Here is a 23,689-nt window from a genome sequence, read left to right on the forward strand (position 1 = left end):
AATGGCCTCCAAACCAAAATTTTGGACTTCATCAACTGCCGAACGAAATATGTTGTTTATGGAATAGTATGTGTTTGCAAGAAAGTGTATATTGGCAGCACAATTAGAGAAGTACGTTTCAGGATTCGGGAACACCTTAACCATCTCAGCAGTCAAGATACGAGACTCCCACTGGCCGAAACATCACCAATTGGACAATACTCAAGATATTAAATTTATTGGATTACAACATATCAAACAACATCAGAGAGGTGGTAACAGAGAATTGATTCTACGGCAACAGGAAGCAAGATTAATCTGCAAACTCCGCTGCTTATCGCTTGGTTTGAACCAAGATTCCGAACTTAATGTGTTCATTTAAACAATCAGTTGGTCTGGTGGCACAGAGACCCTACCCTCAGACTTCCTTAGATTATAGGTATGAACTGTATTACCTACATATATCTTTAATGTGATTCACTTTCAGATCCAATAGGTTCATTACTCATGTTTTTTGACCTTGGAGCTTGTCAATAAACTTCCTAGCAGGATCATATTTGTATTTACAACACCTAATTTGACTTTGCCTCACCAAATCAGTACCATCACGCACATGCGTCATGACATCCGTCCCACTATTGAATGTATTGGCTCCCCAGCGTAAGCACACACTATTATTAATCTGTCTGTTGCCTCTTGACACACGACAGCTAACACACATCTGAATTTCCGGATCCCTGTAAATAGTAATCCCTGGCAGCTGACAACCAAACATCCCACAGCCCTAACAAAACTACCAATGACAGAAACTTTCAGGTAAATAACCGCGCTTGATGTAATCAATTGACACTAATTTTCATTTCGCTTAAGTCAAGTTTGGCTTTAAATATACACCTTTTTCATCATCAAAGTGATTATGGGAAAAAGCCCACCTAACATACACCTTGCAGTCAAAACCAATACACAGCTAGTTTCAAGCTGTCTCTACATTTGTAGACGCTTCTAAATATGTATTTTTTTAGATTCAACTTTTCAAATAATACTTGATTATTTACTAATTATGAGTTTTCTTTTAGCGATAACAAATGCTAGTCTTTCTGTCCTACCAGACCGCTAGTTCCTAATTCCATTATACTTCACGAATAGATCAGCATTTCCCTGCCTTCCGGCTTGGTTTAAGTGTCCTAGGAACCAGGTCAGGTGATTCGATCACCTGACCGACCCGGACGAGGTTACTACAGTAACCCGTTAGCACTGTGACTGATTTCAGTGAGAAACTGCCTGCCACTGCGCGCGCTATATCACCAAGCCGGTAAGCATTTCTTTCTTTTTCCCTACTTCTTCACATTAGGTATATTACACTGTTTGTATTCAAAACCCATCCCATACAAACACGATGTGTCATTTATTTCACAGATTGCGGCTAGATATCCGGTTAAAATAATTAAAATAATTAAACACGCCCTCTTGCACCGCACCATTGCCACAGCTACGGTACCGCTGCAAAGCAAAATACATCACAACTTGTCCTGTTTGAAGCATACAGAAACTATCAGTTAGATGAATAAGGGAATCATCCGCTGCCACAATTTTCCAATAGCTTGACTATGAGCTTTCTGAGAAATTTTTCAATACGATTTCCAGTTTGAACTCAGTCTAGGTTCAGCATCAGCATTCAATTTCAATGCTTCACATGTACCCATATGCCCTGATGACGACCTCATAGGTTGAAACACGTGTTGGCATTTTCTGAATTGCTTGGCATTTGGATCTTACTTTCTACTTATCTTTGTATTGGTTGACATTACCTGTATATTTTGGCATATTCTATATGGACTTCTTCTCAGGCACAGCCTGGCATTTATTTGTTTTCAGTATCAAGATCTTCACATGTAATATGTTTCCGCATGTACCAAGATGGTTCTATTGGTTTTTCTGAAACATTGTTTTATTATGCACTATTATCTATGTGAATGACACAATAACTTTGTACTTTGCACCATAAATTTGTTCAATTACAAATTAGTTGTGCCTTTTTGTGAATATTCCCCACCCATCCCATTTATAAACTATCACACTCAGTGAGTTTACACCAGGTTACAAGCGCAGCCTGTGCTGATGGTTACACATTAAAATTCAAATTGGAGGGACCACATGGAGAAGCTCATCGGGAGATTAAGAACTTACTTCCATACCAGAACCTCCCATCTCTGCCAATCTGCATACCACAGATGGGGCTTCGCTTCCATCCCATACAAAATTACCATTATGACCTTAGCTAGGAAATATCTGATCAACGGTAGATTTGAGAATTTGCAGTACTTGGGTAATATTTTTCTCATCGGCGGGATGAGTTGCATGATCTTATTTTGCACATCTCTCTACCTTGCATGTGGCCAGTGAGGCATAGATTTTGTAACCCAAGTATATCAGATCCTCCACCCTTGTGATTCGCTGCCCTCCCATCTCCCAGTGAGGATAGGTCACCCTGAGGTTGTGTCTAAACACCAAGATCCTAGATATTTTTGGGTTGAGCGCAAGACCTTTCTCTCTGGCATAGCAATTTAATCTATTCAGGAGCCGCTGCAGCCCCACGGCTGTGTTGTCCAGCAAAACCACATTGTCAGCGAAGGCCAGCCAGTGAATCTTCGATCTACTGATCACTGGACTGGCCAACGATTTCAGGAATTCCCCCCCCCCCATGTCTGTCTGCCATGTACAAATTAAAGAATAAGAGCCCCCAGACAACCCTGTCGGACCCCTTTTTCCACTCTGATAAGTGCCCTTCCTCGTCCAGGTGAGCTTTGATTGTGGTGTCCCTGTGGATTTCCACCAACATTGCCAGGAGGCCCTCTGGGACACCCCACGCTCTTAGCTTCGACCACAATCTGTTTCCGTTGACCTGGTCGAATGCTCTCGAGAGGTCCACCCAGGCCCCGAAAATTAGTTCCTTTTCCCCTCCGTCTTTTCACTCATGATGTTTAAAGCTACTCCATTTAGGGCAGTCAAGAGGCCCTTTCTGAATCCAGTTTGGTGATTGGAAAGGATGTTTGCCTCTTTCGCCCAGTTTTCCAATTCCGCCAATAGAATTATCATGAATAGCTTGCTATCAATGTCTAGGAGGGCGATTGGTCGGTAGTTTATTGGGACCAACTGATCCCCCCCCCCCCCCCACCTAAACATCAGAATGACTAATGCCGACTTCCAAGACTGGGGAACCTTTGGCTCACCAGAATCTCATTGAATAGCCACCAATATAACAATGTTGCCCACACTGGAGGATTCTTTTTCAAGACTTGGTAGGTTAGCCCGTTTGGGCCGGCTGCTTTGGAAGTTGAGCTGTTCCTAATTAAATCTAAGGTCTGTTCATCTAATGTGAGGTGCCAATCTGCTCCCTTTATTTCAAAGTGCGTGGATACCGAGGGTTTCCTAAAGGCTGTGGAGAGATAATCAATCCAATCCTTTTCTGGCACCAGCAATTTTGATAAGAACATTAAAAACAGATAATTGGAACTTGGTTTCGAATTGAATGCCAAGAAGGAAATTGAGGCGGTAAACAATAGCCCGACAGGGAAGCAGGCCCTGTGGCACACCTTCAAGTTGAAGAACAAAGCCGTGGTAAAGGGAAATAACTGCAACACCCTTCAGGAAAACGTTATGGGGATCTTAACTTGGATCATGAAAAATACCAATTGTTACTACTCTCGTGAAAATTGATTGTCAATCTGTTCATGGAATACTAATGGATTCGTGCACATTAAGATGGAGGTTCTTTAAAACTACTATTGCAAAATGACATTTTCCTCGTACAGGAATGATGGCTGCTTTCTAAACTTAGAATGGATTTCAAATTTTCCAAATTCTGGATAAAAAAAGACCCTAGGTGCGGGCCGTATCGGGGCCTCGTGGTTGGTGTCAAACTTCTGGGGACAGCAGAGAGGATAAAACTTTCCGTTGAAAATCCATACACCCTGGCATTAAGTATTAGCCACCCGGACTACCTTAAAAATGTAGTGATAAATGTTTACGACCACCCCCGGGTTTATTAGAGACTGAACGTATTACTGAGATAGTGATGGAACTAATCTCCGATTTTGAAAGCTCCCCTGAACATGATAGTTATAATGGGTGGCTATTATAACGTGCGTTGATGCTGCCATCATACAATAACTGATTCTGACTATGTATATAGTAGGAAAGACGCGAACAAGCTAGAGCATTCTTTGAAGGGTAATGCATGGATCGAGATGTTGTCCGAATGGGACTATTACATGTTGAATGGGTGTGTGAAGGGAGACAGACCTGGTATAAACACCTGGCATAATGGTCCAAGGGTGTCGGCCTTGGACTATTTTTTTCTGCAATGAGTTGGCTTTACCACATATTAGAGATCTTAATGCGAAAGACCCCCCCCTTCAGTGATCATTGGAGGCACTAATATTTGAGAACATGTCCAAATTTGCCCTCCAAAAAGGGGTATTATACCATTTTGGAGCAGGCAAAAAAAGAAAAAAATTTAAAAAAAACCATGAACACCACTTTGATTTAGCCTTACCGGATGCAAAATGTGCTCTGAGAAGCAAACTACGCATAATCAGGAATGAGTGTCACTCCTTTAAAAGATGCCAGGCGAGCTACTCAATTAGCCAGGAATAGGCATAGGAGGTGGGTAAAAGCATGGTTCGCCTCAGAAATGCACAATGGCAGTATTTGACTGCAGTGGTCAAACTTAAGGATGCCCAAAGGATGTGGAAGTTGTTGAGGTCATGGAACAGCTCGAAACAAACTCTGGTAGTTTGTGGGATTGGTCAAGAGGCATGGCTGAGCCATCTTAAGTAAGTGTTCCAGGGTGACGATGCTGCAGAGCCTCATCACCCCCTAACAGCAGGTTTAGCATATTCTTTGATGTAGCTGACAAAGCTAAAATTACTAAGCTTAAGGAGGCCATGGCGCACCCAACCGACTATGAAATGCTGTTAAAGGCTACTGTCTGGGCCAGGTTGTTATTCACTGTTCTCTAACGTTTGTGAGGAGGAGCATATACCCATTTCTTGGCACAGATCGATATTGATCCAGATATACAAGCATTGCAGCAGATGCTTGCCAGGAAACTATTTTTTATTTTATTGTGGTATAAACCAAAACATTTTTTCACAAGTACCAACCAACAAAAAAATAAAAAGAATACATTTTTCAAGATTTATCTTCACAATTTCAGTCCAAATAAATAGACAAACATATTGGTCTCAAATAAAACCTGTTGTAAAACTGACCACATTTACGGTCAGGGCCGTTCCATGGCCCGAATCATTCTCACCCAAATATTCTCAGATGTCAGCCAGTCACTTGAGCTAACAAAGTGTTCCAGGTATTTTTTTCGCACCTCCTGTGTGCCTTCGCAGAATCTTAACAAATGCTCCAATTACTGGTTTTTTGGATTTTGACATTGGCATAAATGTCTACTTCTTTCACCCTAACCCCAACGAACAAGAACCATTTCTGTATGAATCAAACCCAGGCAAAATCGGAGAAGGTTTTGCCTCCATTTTGTGTCCGGGAACTTCATCAAATAGTTTGCTACAAAATTGAGTTTCTTATCAGTCGGGGAGAACGAGGGTGCCACAATAGAGGATCGTGTGTGGTCAATTGTCATTATCCAATCGGACGATAACAGTTCCTTCTTGATCTTCATGGGGTTTGTGGTTAGAGTGTCTATGTCACTATTACATCTGGTAAGAATTCCTTGAGATACTCTTTTTAAGGCCTATAGTGTCCCCACCGAATCTCGGCCAGATGGACTTGGAGATCTTCATACAATGTGTTTCGTCTTGGATTTGTTATCAGATTATAGAGTGATAAGAGCTTCCAATCTGCCTGCGTCCCAAGTGAGGAGAGGCCCAGCTCAAATCGCAGGCAGGCCATTGGTAGACTATTTGGAAGATGCAACGCTTTTTCCCCCAAATCTTGCCCTCTATTATCTGCCAATCCATATTCCAAGCCAAAGGTTTTGCCTCTAAGCCGTATAAAATAATTGGAACGATCTTTGCTCGATAGAAGCGAATAGCGGGAAGAAGAGAGAACTTGCAATACTGCTTGATTATTTTCTGTAATTGGGCCACCAATTGTATGCATTTTTGTAGCATCTCTGCCCACATCGTACAAACTCTAGGTGTTGCATACAGAGTATAGCCCAAGTAAATTACCTCCTCGGTCACAGGAATTCATATGTCCCCCACTAACCAACCATACTTCCCTCCTCTACCACCTTTCTTTCCAGAAATCACAATTTTCGATTTCTCCGGATTAACCTTAAGATCATTTTCTGTCATATTGATCCAAGACATTTAACAAACTGTGAAGGCCCACTGGTGTCCTGTCCAGGAGGACGATATCGTCTGCATACATGAGCCACTTTATTAAATTTGTGCCTAACTTTGCACTGCTCAATGCTGCAATGTCGACCTCCTGTCCAAAATCTGCCAAGTAAAAGCTAAACAGGAAGGGAGCAACCTTACACCCCTGTCTCACCCCCCTATTCACTTGGATATGTGTTTATAAAAACCCCTCTGCGTTTAATTTTACTTGGACCGCATTTCCTTTATGGAGTGAAACCAAATTATCAGTACGTTGGACTGGAGCTCCCCTGTCTCTTAATTTGAGCCATAATCGGTCCCGATCTACCAAATCAAAAGCGCTTGATAGATCGATCAAAGCGCTGTATAATCGTGGAGTTTTCCCCCCTTCCTTAATGCTGCAAAGAGTAGAAAGTACTATGCCACTTAGGGATGTAGAATGACCCTTTCGAAAGCCAGTCTGCTTTGGAAGAATGTTATTTAACTCAGCCCAATGTTCCAGGTCTCTCAACACTAGGGTGGAAAACAACTTACTTTGCACATCAAGGAGGGTGATCGGTCTGTAGTTTAGGGATCTCTTCTGTCCCCCTTCTTGAATATTGGGACAATAATTCCCGATTTCCAAGATGACGGGATCATGTTGAGCCCTAAAATCCCATGAAACATGGTATTTAAGAGACCAGCCCACCTTTTGGGGTTTCCCTTCAAAACTTGATATGTTAAACCACTTGGGCCAGCCGCCCTTGAGGCTGAAGACTGTTATAAGGGCATGAATGTCTTCTTCTGTTATGTCCAAGTTCCACTGGGCACCCGAGATGGGGAAATATGAACACCCTGCCCCCCCAACACTCCCCCCCCCCCCCCTCGGCTTAGCGTAATTCTTCGAGAGGAAATTTACCCACTCTGATTCTGTGACCATGTTTGACAGGGCTCCGGCTTGGTCCATAGTTTGCCCATAGATTGTTGATTAATTAAGGACCAAAAATTCTGTGGGTTCTTATTTAGAACCGCCTTGAGCATAGTTTCCCCATCTTCCTGGGCGCGGGACATTTGCTGTTTCGACCATTGTTTGTATTTACTTTTGATGGACTTTATTTTGGTCTCTCTAATAGTTATAACATGTTCTTCCCTTCTAATAGCACTTATTGCCCACCGCATCTCACGTTTCTTTTCCCAAGATTGCTTTTCAAATGTGTGTTTATGGATTCTTCCCGTTTGAACTACCACAGGTCTTGGAGCCTCAACCGACCATAAAAAGTCATGGAAAACATTAGGGTTGCACATATCATTCCATTTTCTTTCGCTTAGCTCTTGTTTACACTTATCCAGTGCTTTAGTCAAATACTCTCCTTCCCTATTATATTTAACTAACTGATTTTTCTGATCATTTACTACTGTGCACTCAATCTGCCTCTTTACCTTCTTGACATTATCCCATTTTACTGACAGTTCTAGTCGTTTGTGGTCGCTTCTACCTCATTCTCTTACTCTCATATTTTCACATTGAACAAACATACTTGGTGACAAACATGTAGTCCAAAATAGATTCTGAAACTCCCCGGGACCATGTACTTGCCGCTGGAAAGTCTCCCTCCAGGGATCCATTCCCCATTTTCAGATCCCATTCTTTAAAGAAAGATCTCCACACTTTTCCATTTGCGGAGATGCTTTATGAATTGCTACTCCTCTCCCTTTACCGCCTTCCACTCATTGGGAATTTAGATCACCTACCACCAAAACATATGCTTTGGGATAAGACCATTTTATTTCAGTCAGCACACCAGACAGAAAGTCCACAAAAACGGTAAGCTTTGAGCATGCGGGGTTCCAATATAAGTTTACTACTGCTATTTGTTTTGACCCTTTAGATGTTGAGCCCTCATTACTGCCAAATTCCCCTCTCGTTCATCAGAGATTATTTTTACTTCTTTGAAGAGTGGCTTTACAAGCAAGTAACAAACCACCCTTTGGCCTTCCTTTCCTAGTGGTCGTTGCTGGTTGAGTGGTCATTATAAAACCCTCTAATTTTGGCGCATTAACCAGCCATGTCTCCTGTAGGAGAACCAGGTAGTTCTTACCAAATACCTCTGATCTCATACTGAGGTGCCTAAACGAACTGGAACCCGGCGTGTTCCAGCTCACTACCCTCATACTCTCCCAACTAAAGACAGGTCTCACCCATGCCCAATTTCTGGCAGACCCGTGTTAAAATCTCTGGTAGTAGTGCCCACATTGACCTCTTATCCTCCTCCGTTTTATCATGGGGAGCCACTGATGTTCTCTTTACTGGATCTTCTTTTGTTTTCACTCCTTCATTCACTCCCTTCTCCCTTCCTTTCTCCGCCCCAGTATTTAGTGGCATAGCTTCATACATGGTTAGACCATGGTTCTGTAAAAGGTCTGCCGCTTCGATACTGCCCTTTCCCCTACCTTCGATGTAAACCCCCACTTCCCCTTAATGGGTCGCTTGACTCTCAGGGAATTTGACATACTCAATATCACTTGATGAAAATAGATAAAGGTCTGGTACCTTTTTAAAGAGTATCAAGTGACTCTCTATTCAGATATTTGCAATTAATCTTGTCTTTATGACCCCGAAACCAAAGCCGCGGGACTGCAACCCTTTCTTCTAGCTCCCCCTCCTTTCAACATTCAGATTCTTTATAATTTGGTTGCTCTGCCGGAAGGTCGTTTACTGCAGCTTCTTCTGATGATGGTGACTCCCCTTGTACCCAAGTTGGTAATAAACTTTCTCTTGCTCTTTCATCTCTTTTTTCTAGGGCTTCAGATGTTTTTTTAGTCTTTTTTCGGAGCCATTTTTAATGCAGGAGCTCTTACCTGGGGCGGGGTTGTAGGAGCCAATTTGGCTCTAAGAAGGAAGATGGGGGCCCACTTTATTGATTTCCCTGCGATCAATGGTGGTAACAAACCCGTCACTGGGCCAGCTGGATTCTCCAGATTTTTACAGCCTACTTGCTGTGTTTGTATCCCTACTTTTTTCTTAGGTGCTTCTTTAATGACAGATTTCAATTTTTCACTTGTCTTCTTTTTATTAATTTCCGACACCATCACAGCAGGAGGCTCCGTCTCCAGTCCTGGGAGCAATTTCTCTTCTTTATCCTTTTTATTTTTTTTGTTGGATGAATTAACTAAGTTATTAATGAACTGGTTTGTGTCAGTATTGCTCTATTTCTTTGCCTTCATTTTTTTTTTCATTTCTTTTCTTTTCTGGAGGGTTGCTGTGATTTGTGCCTTGCGTTTTTTTGTTTCTTTTTTCTCCCCCTCTTTCTTTGTGATATTTGTCCTGCTTTTTCCTCTCCACCACCCTCTTCATTATCCATATCACTTGATTTTGGGGGAGAATTTTCCCCTATGCAGATCACATCTGGTGGAATAGCCTCTGCCAGATGGGCTGGGCGACAGAACTCTTCCCATCACTGATGAGGATAATGGAGTATCATCCCAGATGACTGGAGGAGGTTCTTTCACGGGCTCGATCGATAAAAATGGTTCTTGTCCCTTATCGTTTCCTTGCATCCGAGTAAAGTTATAGAACATTGACTTCATTTCTTTTCCATCTGCGCTTATGCTTTGGAGCATTTTATTGATGTTGGCTATCTCCGTATTCTGGGATGCTAAAGCTCCTGTCAATGATGTTAGCAAAGGTAAAATTGTACTGTTTATGGCAGTAGTAAGGCCCACTATTGAGGACTTCAACAGATCAAAATCTTTAGATATTTCTAACAAAATTCCGGTGTGGGCTTGAGTATCACTCTTTGTTGCCTCCAGGACCCCTACCAAGGAATTAAGAACAAAATGCAGCGCTGTTAAGGTGATCTCGTTAGCCCTGTGTTCCTTTGTTGGGGGTCTTACTGAAGGAATCTGTTCATGTATGCTTATTTGAGAATTCGTTACCAAATGGTCCCCTGGGCCACTTCTGTTATTTACTGTTTCATACAATGGGGGATCAGAATCTAAAGCAATGCCTGGTGGGATTGCAGACAAATTGCTGCCTTCTGAAAAATGTAGGCTTGCCATTTGTAGAGAAATATTTCTTGTTTCATCCACAGAATTAGCATCGCTAAGCATAGGAGTCTGAGCACTCTCCTTCAATCCGGCTTCTCTGCCCTCCTCTCTGGAAATATTGATCTATGGTCCCTTCGATATTTGAGGTTGTAAGTGTATAATTCTTACCTCGTTTGAGCGTTGAAACCAGGGAGGAAGCTATGTGTCCCGGGTCCACCCTTCTGCTCTGATGTAAAAGAGTGGGGTTATGTATTTGTGCATATGTTAACCCTTTCTGCCCTGTGGGGAAACACATTTGCAGCTCCTGCAAGGTGTTATCGTGTTGCATTGGAACATGGCTTCTAGGGCTCTCCCCCTCCGGATCCTTATGCTCTTCCCCCGCTGGGCCGCTTCTCAAGTTATATCTTGTTGACATAATTATTTCTCAATTACTCTGGGTATGTCAATATCAAGTGAGTTTCGTCTAACGGGATCAAAGAGGTCAAAGCCCCAACAGTCTCCCGTTCTGGCTTTATTCTAGACAAATATGATTTACAGGCACATGCTGTTTTAGATGATTCTTTAACTCTGTCGCCAAGGTGATTAAAATTGTCATTAGCAATAACAGAGGAACCTTATTAGAGGGGACGGCGGGCGGGCGTACGGAGGAAAGGGGACTATGGACTAGGAGTAAGGTGGTCACTACGGTGAGTAACCTGATAATACTCCTACGTCCCGTCCCCTTTCCTCCATACTTATGGGAGATTCCCAAGAACTCCCATACAGGAACTATTGGTGGATGGAAATGCCCCTTACTGAAACTAGAGCTCATATCGAGGCAGTAACGCTTACAGAAAGCAGATGGGGAGGCCCAGGTAGCCGCTCTAGCGATGGACTCCCAGGGAACAATTCTGAAAAGCAACCGCAGCTGCCTTGCAACCTGATGCGCATGAATACCCTTAGGCGGTTTCAGCTTTTGGACGGTGAAAGATTCCGTGATACAGGCAGCGATCCATCTGGAAATGGATGCCTTAGACACCGGCCTGCCCTGGGGTTTACCGAAGGTCACAAAGAGTTGGGAAGCGCTCCGAAGCTCGGCAGTCCTGTCCAGGTAGAACTTAAGAGCTCTTCAGACATCCACGTAGTGTAGAACCCTTTCCGCCTCCTAGGCAGGGTTCAGAAAAAAGACCGGAAGGGAAATCGACTGATTCAGAAGGAATTCGGTCACTACCTTTGGTAGGAAAGCTGGGTTCGTCCGAAGGACTGCCTTGTCCTTGTGAGAAACCAAGAAAGGATGCTCCACTGACAAGGCCTGGAGCGAGCTCACTCTCCTCGCTGACGTAACGGCGACCAGAAAGGACACTTTCCAGGACACGTACTTGATGTCAACCGTAGCCATTGGCTCAAAAGGTTTATGGCACAGCGCCGTCAGGACTACGTTTAAGTCACAGGGCGGGTGCAGAGTACGAACCGGAGGGTAGATGCGTGTCAAACCAGCAAAATGTCTCTTCACCACCGGGTTAGTTAACGAATAAGAACACCGGTCTGTAGAGAGGTAGGCGGAAATCGCCGAGAGAAGTCCTGCAGGACAAAACATGAACCCCTGACTCTGCTAGGGAGGAGACAAAGGACAGCACCGTGTCAATCTTCGCCACCCTCGGGTCCAATTCTTTCTTCAAACACTAATGACAGGACCTGAGCCATTTACTCTTGTATTGGGATCTGGTCGAGGGTTTCCTGGCTGCCTGGATAATGCGCATGTTATCCGCAGACAAACCCAAAGGCTCTAGCGCCGTGAACTCAGGCACCATGCCGCCAAGTTGAGCGATTGAGGGGAGGGGTGCCACATCTGCTGTTCTCCTTGGTGAAGAAGATCGGGAGCTACTGGTAACCTGATCGGCAGACACGCCGACAGGTGTTGAAGTTCTGAGAACCAAAACCTGGCCGGCCACCACAGAGCTATCAGTAGAAGAGAACAGTTGACAGAACTTTTCAACTTCCAAATTGCTCGATGAACCAGAGGAAGAGACGGGAAGGCGTAAGCTCTCATGTTGTGCCATGGGATCTCGAGTGCGTCCCCCAGAGAGGAGGCTCCCAGCCCCCCCTCTGGTGGCGTACTGAGGAAGCTTCTTGTTCATCGCCGTGGCGAAGAGGTCCACCTCCGGTGTGCCCCAACACGAGAAAATCCATGATAGGATCTCCTCCAACTCCCACTCGTAGCTGACCACTGTCCGCCGGCTGAGGGCATCTGCGGTGACATTCAGCAGGCCCGGGATGTGCACTGCAAGCAGCCAGACCCCATGAAGCACGGCCCACTCCCAAATCTGAATTGCCAGATCCACGAGAGGGGGAGACTTCGTTCCCCCCTGCTTGTTTATGTAGTACATTGACACCACATTGTCCGTTCTTATGCGGACCACCTTGTTGACAATGAGAGATCTGAACGCCTTGAGCACCAGAAAAATTGCCAGAAGCTCCAATTGATTTATGTGCAGGAGCTTGTCCTCAGGTGACCAGAGGTCCGAGACCTGCAGAAGATCCAACGTCGCACCCCACGCGAAAAGGGGAGAGTCTGTCGTGATCGTCGCCATGGGACTTGGGTCCTGGAACCCAACACCCACTGACAGGTTGCTGAGAGAAGACCACCAGTCCAGGTCCACTCTCATGGAATCCGGAATCATTATCCGTTTGGAATCCGTGTCCATAGCCTGACGCCAAGAACTCCGAAGAGCCATCTGGGTCCGCCTCAATTTGAGACGAGCAAGAGGAAGAGCCAGCACACACAAGGCCATGAGGCCCAGAAGCCTCTGGAACCACCCGGCCGACATGCTCTCCGACTGCGTAAACATCTGACACGTGGCCAACAGATCCACCATTCTGTCCCCGGTCAGATACACACGGCAGTCTATCGTGTTCCAACGAAAACCCAGGAAAGTCAGGTCCTGTGAGACCGTCATGGAGGATTTCCGCCAGTTCACCGACTGCCCAAGATGGAACAGGAGCTGAAGGAGAGACTGGAGGTTGCCCGCTGCTGCCAACGGGCAAGGGCTGCGTAGGAGCCAGTCGCCCAAATAGGGATACACATGGATACCCAGGAGACGAAGATGGTCCGCGATCACTGACATCTTCGTGAAGACACGGAGCGCCGAACTGAGGCCAAAAGCAAGCATTCGAAACTGGAAGTGCTCCTCTCCCAGAGAGAAACAGATATCTCCTGTGTGGGTTCCAAATCAGGATATGCATGTACGCATCCTGAAGATCCACCACGCTGAGCCAATCGCCCGCCTGGAAAGAGGAGCGAATTTGGCCGGGCGTGATCATCTTGAATTTCTCTTGGGGTAGGGAAAGATTGAACTGGGAAAGGTCTAGGATGGTGCGCAGGCCAGCTTGGTTGGGTTTGGGCACCGTAAACAGCCGGGAGTAAAAGCCCTCCCCTCGCTCCCCAAGCGGAACGGGTTCCATAGCTCTGAGGAGCAGAAGTTTCTGAACCTCGGCCTTGAGTGAGGGTGAGCCCGACAGCTGAAAAGGAGGGTTGAGGGGTGGGGTAGGGGGTAAAGGTAAGCGGAAGCCCGCTCAAGCGACTGACCAGACCCATCTGTCTTCTGTGATGGTCTGCCACGCCTCGCAATGAGACGCAGTGCAACCTCATTTGGCAGGTTTATCGGTGGCGGTGCCACCTGAACCTGATGAGGAGGCTGAGGAGCGGAAGAAATACCATGTACGCTGTTGTCTACGGCGGTTATTCCCAGCATGGGGTCTGGCCATGGATTCACAGGCTCATGAATAAAGAATACATAGCAGAACACAATTCACAACCACGGGAGGTGGCAAGGCTCAACAGAAGCAATGCCGGCTCACCTTAAAGCGAACGGGTCGCGCAGCACTGCTTCGCCGACTCTGGACTCCTCCCTGGAATCCCTGTTGATGCAGTATAATTTCGTGAAGGTGTGCATCGACCTTCACGTAGCAACCCTGCAGATGTCTAGCAAGTGCACACCAGACAGGAACTCCGTAGCAGCGATCGCTCCCGTAGAATGGGCTCTCGGACAACCAAGCAGCAGTCGGTTTGCCAACCGGTGACAGTGAATGATACAGCCGGAGAGCCACCTGGAGATGGAAGCCTTGGACAGGCCTTCCCATGGTTCCCAGGACCAAAGTTCACAAAAAGCTGACAAGTTCCCGGAAACTGTGGGCCAAGATAAAACTGCAGCGCTCTTGCCACATCCAGCGAGTTCAAAGTCCTTTCAGCCGGCGACGAAGGTGTCGGAAAAAAACACAGGTATCTCCAAGTGTTCGAGATGAAATTCCGATGGAACCTTGGGCATGAAGGGGCGGGGGTGCATCCGCAGCACCACCCTTGTCCCGTGAAAAGTCAAATAAGGCTGCTTGCATGACATGGCCTGGATCTCATCTACTCATCTAACAGAGGTGATGGCCACGAGGAAAGCAGTCTTCCATGACAAACTTGAGCAGAGCTGAAAGCATAGATTCGAATGGCAACCCCATGAGCCTAGCCAGCACCACATTGAGTTCCCACACCGGGGCCGGAGCCTTCACTGCCGGGAAGAAGCTGAACAGTCCCTTGATGAACTCCTTAACTAGACTGTGCGACCACAGTGAAGACCGTCCCGGGGATCTGGTGTAGCAGGAGATAGCCGCCAGATGAACCTTGGAGGCATGAGCCAGTCCCGATTTAGCCAAAGACAGCAAATACGGTAATACTCTAGGGCCTGTGACTCGCAGAGGGTTTTTATCTTCTGTGAAATGCAAATATTAAAACATTTTCATTTATGTCAAAGTAGATGAAGCACTGGCCTTCATGAGAATCTCTTTACAGTCCGCCGGAAATTTGTAGCCACTGAACTCTAATGCTGCAGGAGCCAGGCCTTGTGGTGAAGAATTGCACCTCCTTCCCTGGCAAGAAGATCCACAACCACCGGCAGCTTGACTGGAGTGGACACCGACATGCTGAGAAGGTCCGGGAACCAAATCTACCTCGGCCATGCTGGTGCAATGAGGACCATCCTGCACCGGTACTGTCAGTTGGTTGATGACTCGAATAAGTAACAGCAACTGAGGGAATGCATACAGAAACGGGGCTTCCCAAGAGAATGAGAATGTGTGCCACCATGCTCCCGGCTGGCAGAATCTGCTGGCGAACCTCTAGCACTTAGTGTTAGTCACTGTCGCAAACAGATCTGGGGACTGCCCCATTTGAGAAAAAAAGGTTGTTCACTTGAACCTGCCGAAGCTCCCACTTGTGGCATGAGCTCCCTGCTGAGAGTCGGCGACGGTGTCCTTTACTCCTGCCAGGTGAAATGGAATGAGGAACATCCTCTGGGAAACAGCCTAGTGCTACAAGTCCTGCGCCTCTTTGGAGAGCTCGGGGATCTGGTGCCACTGTTTCCGGATGTAAAACCTCGAGGGTCGTCACAAACAAGACCACCATAACCACTTTGCCCTTGAGGGATGGCAGAAACGACTTTAAGGCCTAAAACACTGCCCGTAGTTCCAGGACGTTGATGTGCAACATTTTCTCCTCTGGCAGCCACAGTCTTCTGTCGTGAAGACTTTTGGTGTGGGCTTCCCTTCTAGGGAAGCGTCTGTCGTGACTGTCTCTTGGGACAGGGGGTTCTGTAAATCTGTGCCTCAGCTATATTGGAGTGCACGCCCTACCACCTCATCGCATGATGGAACTCATCAAGTCCTATCCTGTCCTGGAAGCCTTCGGACACCTGGCCCCAACGGGCATCGAGGAACTCCTGTAGAGGGTGCATCTTCAGCCTGCACAGCCGGATCAGGTATATGCATGACGACATCACGCCGAGTAGAGACTTGATGGTCCTCACTGTGGCTACCCTGAGAGCCAACAGCCATTGCACCTTGCCTAGGATGGCCGAAATCCTCTCCTCAATGGTGATGCCAGGCAGGCCACCATGTCGAGTCGTTTGTGTCTGTAGGCGAGAGCGTCCAGCACCCAACGGTCGGTGGAGATGGTCTCCCACACGCTGACAAAGTTCGCCAGCCAGCCTCCCACCGGGGTGCACAGGTGAGGGTGGGTGGGTGCCCTGACATGGTCGGTTCAATCTTGCTTGGAGGTAGACTGGCTCCCTTGCGGTCCCAAACAACAGCGTCCTCCCCCAAATGCCTTTGAGCGACCCCAGTTCACTTCCTAGGTCGACGAGCAAGAAGGCTGGTGGTAAGGAGCCCCCGCTTGAACCCTTCGAAGACCGGCTAGACTTGCCTCCTGAGGAACGAAAGGACGGTCGTCATAGCGTGCCTAAGGCACGGGCCGTCTCCGTCTTGATGGCCTGGAGGGATTCATCCACAGCCTTCGCAAACAGGTTGTCCCTGTCAAAGGGCATGTCCAAAACCATTGTCTGGACCTCCAGCCTGAAGTTGGTGGCCTTGAACCAACCATGACAGCAAAGGCCAATGCGGTTTCCCATTTGGCGGAAACTGTCTAGGGCCACTGTGATCCGACGCCACCTCACCTTCTTGAAGGATCTCCAAAGCCTCTACCCGCTGGTCATCAGGGAGGAAGTCCAGGAGTGGTGCCAGCTTAAATCACAGCTCCCGGTCATATCTGGCCACGATCGTGAGGGCATTGGCAGACAGGACCGTCGCCACCGAGTAACCTTTCTACTCATAGAATCCAATTTCTTCCCCTCATTGTCCGGAGGGGTGGAAGACACTGAAGGTGCCGAACTCGCCGACCTCTTCCTTGCGGCCACCGAGTTCAGCAACTGTTGAGACCTTAAGCACTTGGGTGCGCAGTCCGGGACCCTGAACTTTCTCCAGCCGGTCTCTCTTCGCTGGGGCTGTCGAGCGATTCCTCATCAGAGCCAGCCCTTCATCCCAAACATCATCCAGGAGTGTGACCGAAAGGATGGTCTTCCTCTTTGCCTCCCGGCTTCGATACAAGAAACCTTCCTTCTTTTCCTCCAGCGTGAGCTGGAAAAGCTCAGACGCTCAGGTGATCATTGCATGGAAGGATCCTACTTCAATCAACAGAGAGGCTTGGGCAGAGGCGGCGAGTGGTCCCCATCCTGCCGTCGTCGTCATCATCATCATCCATGCCCATTGTCGCGGTGTCCGATTCAGTCTCCCTTGGGGGGGGGGGTGAAGAGGGAGTTGATGGGTGGCATGGAGTTGTGGGATGCCTCCTTTTCTTGGCCGGCGGTTCCCCTGGAATCAACGGAGTGGCCGGAACTGGTGCCCCAGGTGGAGCCGGGGGAGGGGCCGTCAGCATCCTTCTCTGTATCTCCGACACCAGCAGGTGGAGGGTCGAAAGGATGTCCAGTGAAAGATCCTTCCCCCGGTACCTAGGGGGTAGGCGCGCTGGGCCCAAGGCCCTCATCGTCTTGGGGCTTTTTGTCATCTCCATCAATCGTAGACCTGTTGTCACCCCCGCCGTGGGGGGATTCCCTAACATCCCTAATCGTCTCCATGGTCAGTGTGGACGGAAAGGATCTCATCCTCGTCGGCTGAAGAAATGTCTGTTCCTTGGAGGCCTTCTTTCTTTGGGTCTTGAGGGATCAGTCTCGGGCTGAGGTTCGGCATCCTCTTCCCTGGGGTCTTGTCAACAGGCTTGCTTAGGAAGGGACACCCTGGCTGTCTGGGTACCAAGGGCCGGGTCTGCCCCCATGGCCTTCGAGAATGACGCCACCACCTCCATTGAGAAGGACAATTTTGCGTGGTGCACCTTGGCCTTCCCTCGTCTTGCTTGGCCTTCTCACGGCCGGGTCGGACACCTTGTCCTGAATGTCCTTCTCTGTTGCAGGTAGACCGGACACCGTACCCGGCTACGTTTTCTCCCGATGGCCTTCTCTGGATTCTCCTAGCTTCCCCGGGTTAGCCGACTTCCTCTTGGACGAAAAACCAGAGATTGGAGATCGATGCAGATGGGGATGAACATCGCGCCCTGACCGTTGCGGGACATTTACAGCAGTGGCAACACCGACGGAAGCAGAATCGCAGTGCTTGGCCTTAGGTTGGGTCCCCATGGGTGGGGTGCCTTCAAAGGATTTAGAAGCCCGCTCAGGTTTGTCGGATCCGGGAGAGGCATGCCCCTGGGTACCACCTGGGGCAGAGGCCTTGGCCTGCAGCCATGACTCCAACCGTTGGGGTCGATCCTTCATTGTGCGCTTTGTGATGACACAGCAAATCACACATTCTTCCTTATGTGTCGGCTGCAGGCAGTACAGACACTGGTAATGTTTGTCGTTCATGTACAAATTCCACAAACCGCAGTCGGAGGAATGCTTGAAGAGGGAGGCGCCGTCCTTTTCATCCGACTTGATCCACGCGGTGTAGGCCTGAAGAAACTTCTGGAAGCTTCCAAGAAGAACCCTTTATGATTTCTGCCCTTGAGGGGCAATTAAAGATGCCGAAAAATGGCTCCCTGTTAATCTGAAGAATAAGCGATGGAGCATATGGGCTCGATTGACCGAAAAATAGAGTTTTCCAACTTAAAAAAAAAAGCAAAAACACTGAAAAACTCAGAGCGAAGCACGAGGGCTCCCAAGACGTGCAGTAAAAATCTGAAGATGGCTGCCAAAGGAGGAGCTTAGGTAGAGGGCAGTCATTGGCTGGGGAGAGTATGACCCAGAGCTCAGTGATTGGTTTATAGGAGAAAGTTTAGAAACAAAACGGAAACTGTTTTCTTTTACTGAGGATTCCCGGCCTGATAATATTCATGAGCATGTGAATCCCTGCTAGACCCCATGCTGGAGAACCCGCAAACGTACCTGAAACTATGCCCGTCCCCCAAGCTAAGGACATTTCTTTTATGTTTACGTATAAAAAACGACCAGTTCTTACGGTTATCGAGCCGGAGCTTGGCATACCCAAGGAAGAGCAGGTTTGCAGTTTGTGGTTTGAATCAAAAACAAGAAACAGCACAGCATTTTTTCACAGAATGTCACGAACATGGCCCCTTGTATAAGAATAGGCTGGGCCCTTTCGTGACAAGTCTAATTCTTGATAAGATCAAGAGTGATTCATTTGGGATTTATTGTTTGAATTCCAAACTTAGAGCCATGTGCACGTTGCACTATTATAGTGTCTGGAAGGGCGTTTTGGCAACTGGGAAACTTACAAATAAGAATACATTAGAATCAAGTCATGCTCTTAAGTATTGTTGACACTGACATTGGTTTTTGTCTTTCTGTGTATATATGAAATGTAATAATTGGTTTATTTTTTTGTTTCAAGTTTTATATTGTAATCATTTGTCTTATGTAAAGTAGGTTAAAGCACTTTGTAGCTATAAACATAATAAATTATTATGTGTTTCAACAAGATTCTGCATTTTTGATTCGTGAGAAGTAAGCTCTTCTGGAACATTGGGTGTCCCAAATTCCTACCCAAAATGGAGCTTGGTCCTCTTCCTCGAAGATCGACCCCATGTACTAAAAATGTCAGATCTTAGCAGAGGTTTATATGACTTTGTCAAATCAAAATCAAGGCCTTTGGAGGTGCTTAATGCACACCATGGCACTGAGGGCTTCGACAACTTCAAAGAAGCGATCTGTGAATGCCTGGAAGGCTTTAGTTTTATTACATGCCTTGATGGTCCGGGCGAGTCTGGACGGCTTGGATAGCTTTGGGGGGGGGCAGGAGGGGGGAAGCCTTGAGACCAGAGGTAAAGCTCCTGAACCTTTAGTCTTCAAGAAGGAAGATAATTTCATCTTGTGCGTTGATGTGTGTCTGGGGCTTTTGGCGCGTGGGAAGACGCATCAGACTCCCTGCTGGTCTTTCGAAACATGAAGGGGTGCTAAGCTTTCTTTCACCCCCTTGAGAGGGGCACTCTGAGGAGACTCACACTTAAATATGTGGAGCATTTTCAAACAGAAATCTTCCCATACCGCATGAGTCGTTGACTTTCAGAAAGGGGACTGTCGGGAAAGTAGGAAGAAGTCGACGAGGATCTATGGCGTTGCTTCTTACTTTTTGAGTGAGGATAACGATCATTGTCTCCTCAATCGAGTGCTTCTGGTGCCTAGAGTGCTTTTTCTCAGGGGACACATCCCTTGAGTCAGAGGAAGATTTTCTTTTAGATGGGGTATTGGAGGGGGCTGGCTCGCCTTCCTCCAGCTTCCCCTTCCTTTCCTGCAAGACCTTGACGGTCATGGACTGGCACAAGCCACAATAATCGACCTTGTGGCCTATGCCCAGACACCATACACACAGTGCGGGTCTGTGATGGCCATTTTTGCCCCACAAGCGGCACACTGCTTAAAACCGGTCTTCGGTGTCGAGGACATGTGGAATAGTTGATTGACTTCTGAAGTAATACGTCTTGAAATTTCGCTGAGGCGAGGTCGTTCCGAAGCACACTAGCTAACATGCAGAAAAAAAAGGAACTGAGGTAATGGCCACCGCGCATGCTTTATATACCAACATCGATGTCCTGGCCGAGGACAGTATGGAGGCCGTCGAGGGCCATGACTCAAAGCCGCACGATGCTCGCCTCCAAGAAACCAATATTCTGAAGCAAGCTGCAAGCAAGCCGACTTGGATATATCAAAGATGAGGAATACGTGGGAGGACACAATCCATTTGAATCGTAATTGTAGTATATCGTGGAGACAGAAAAGGGCATGGTTGGCAAAGTTAAGAGCTCTGGTAAAAGTTTCTCCAGCCTGTCCAGAGACAGAATGAAGAGGAAAAGTTGAGTTTGGACGAGTGCTCTATTGTTCCAACAAAGTCGCAAAAAAAGAGATAAGTTTGTAAACCATAGTGCTAGTGTGTGTGATTTATCATGGTCCTTTGCATTTGCAGCACAGTTGGGAACATTTGTGCGGGGATGGAGCTTTTCCTGTGTAAATGATTAGAATCAAAAGAATACTTCTCGTAACTGTGCAGTTGAAGTTCCAAAGCAAATACTGGGGAACGGGAGAAAGATGCAAAACACGGTTTTCAATCCCAACAGAGGACCAACACCACCAGATTATGGGGTCTTTCCTCTACCTGATGCTCAAATTTTCTACTTACCTCATCTCAGTTTCATCCTTCTCCCCTTCTAGATTATAACTCAAGGATGCTGCACCCATATGAGCAAAATCTATTCGTAGAGAAAGGGGTACATGGCAAACAAGTAAAAGTACACATCCTCTTTAGTGAGGTGACATCATGCCCTTTATGTTTCTGGCATTGTGATTTGTGGAAAGCTGAGCACACAGTGGGCCTCAGTCGCCACTAGTAGTCTCAGCTCTCAATTTAATGTAAAGCGTCCCAGTAGTTCATGCTCGATAACAGTATTTGGTTTTCCTTTATGGATTATTGCATCAGTGTGACGTACTTGAAGGTTAATCACTTGAGCAGGGGTCAAAATTAGGATTTGTTGACCAAAAGCAAAAAGCAGCTCTAGGGTATCAGGCATTACCAATTAGGCAGGAGCTGCATCTGGCGAACTAGGAGTTAGAACATGGCGCACAGCAAATCCATGCAAATTCAAACGTGCGCCTTATATATTATCCAGTATGCTTTAAATGTCTTAGGTGTGCCCTTATTCTCTTGTATACACGCTCTGATACCTAGACAGTTAATATTACAGTCATCTTTGTATGGCACCACTTTCCTGGGGAGTCACAAGTAGATCCTGGTAGCTCTTGGTCTCATGCGAACCAGGCTCCCCTTGGTATATCCAGGAGTTAAATGGCTCCCAGTGCCTGGCAATTTCGAACCCGGACTAGAGTAAACTTTATTGCTATTCTTCAGTTCTGGAATTAAGTTTGAGGATTCACTTGCCAGATTGAGCTAAATTCCATAAACTTTGCCGATGTGTTTAGACTAGGGAGGTCTTGGTTTTAATTGTGTTATTAGTAATAGTACAAAGAGTAACTATGAACTAGTCTCGGATTAAACCATTTCTTTGTAACTTGAGCTGAGGGATACAAGGCACTGGAGTAGTTGGACAGAATCATTAACCTCAGTAACAAATGCCAATAGTGGGCTTAGTTCGACCTCACTACTGCACATTTCCTTGTAACTGGAGCACGATTATTTTATTTGGTTGTAGCATGATCAACCACTGTGCAATTGAAAGCGGCCCAACAAGACCAACCCAGCTTTTAACAATTTTGACATAAAATGTAATATTTGCCAGCAAAGTGTACTTTAAACTATTCATCTGCACATGGAGGACCAAGCCTTTCTACTAAATATTGTCTTTCTTCAGTTATGCTCGCAATGCAAACAAGCAGAGAAGAAAGTCTAAATGGTCTTAAGGTAGAGAGGAAACAGCACCTGCAATTAATTCAGACCTCGCTGAAGGCCTATGACAACCACCTTTAGTCTTGGTCTCACCATTAGTCTATTGTTTCTAGCAGCTGTGACAAAGTTAAGGGTCTAACACAGAACAGGTGATTGTGCTTTGTTGCATGTTTGTTTAATGGAGTTTCACATGGGCTTTGATGCAACTCCCTCGGGCATGGACATTAAGGAAGCCGAATAGATAGCCATTAAGGACCAGTGGTCCAGGACCTGGGTTTTCGCCTATACACAACTTTAGCTGAACACTAGGGGCCAGATTCACAGAAGCCTTATAATGGCGCAATCCCATTGAAAAATGCTCCGAGATTCAGGCCCTTTGGCTTAACGCAGAGTTGAAGTGGTATCCATCATTCTAAACTGCGGTCAAAAAGGAAAACAAAGTTAAATAGTAAACCATTGTTTTTATATTGCATCGAACACCCCATTGAGAAAAAGAGGGGACAAGCAAGGCAGGCTAGAGACCCAGTCAAGGCTGAAAAAGAACAGGTAGGAGACTTCAGCATGCTCTATCCCAAACAAGTAAGCTGAAAAGGAGACTTGTCATGGGTATTTGAAAGGTCAGGTTATGAGAAACAGCTTCCAATTATCCCACCACCAGTAGTATCGACACCTGCAGATTGTGAGAGGAAAAGGGGGAACCAGAGCACTGCCTCCCTCCCCGCCCCCCAGACACTGAACAGAAGCCCTTACAACCCGTAGAAAAAGGCTGGGCCTTTACCTCTATGTCCGTAATGTCGTTCAGGTTGAGAGGACTTAGAATATAAAATATCTTATTGCATTTATAATCCTTGGCGAATCGCGGAGTGTCGATGACCGCTCGCACTTGGTGGGTTACCTTCCCAAATGGACCTTCAAATGATGTGGGTGCAGAAACTGAAAAAGTAAATAAACAATGTGAGCGAGAAAAATCATAAGCGGTCGTCACAAGATTGAAAGCAAAAATCTGAAACGTTTACGGAGTTCGTTTTTTTCTGAATAGAATTCCACTTTGCTGTAAAGAAAACATAACGAAAAGGCCACATTAAAAATAAGACATCAGTAATGTCCTGAGACAGTTCCTTTTGCAAACGTGT

The 23,689-nt window shown here is 46.6% G+C and overlaps 1 protein-coding gene across 1 annotated transcript in view; it reads right to left on the reverse strand.

Moving 5' to 3' along the window:
* Positions 1-23,689, reverse strand: part of ARRDC1 (arrestin domain containing 1) — a 568,041-nt gene that overhangs the window by 290,914 nt on the left and 253,438 nt on the right. The window contains exon 4 of the mRNA XM_069609715.1: positions 23,335-23,489. Coding sequence (XP_069465816.1) covers positions 23,335-23,489 — 155 coding nt within the window. The remainder of the gene's footprint in view (positions 1-23,334; positions 23,490-23,689) is intronic.

The sequence above is a fragment of the Ambystoma mexicanum genome, chromosome 8 (assembly GCF_040938575.1).
Source record: "Ambystoma mexicanum isolate Mex_15411 chromosome 8, UKY_AmexF1_1, whole genome shotgun sequence".
In the NCBI taxonomy this organism is placed as follows: domain Eukaryota; kingdom Metazoa; phylum Chordata; class Amphibia; order Caudata; family Ambystomatidae; genus Ambystoma; species Ambystoma mexicanum.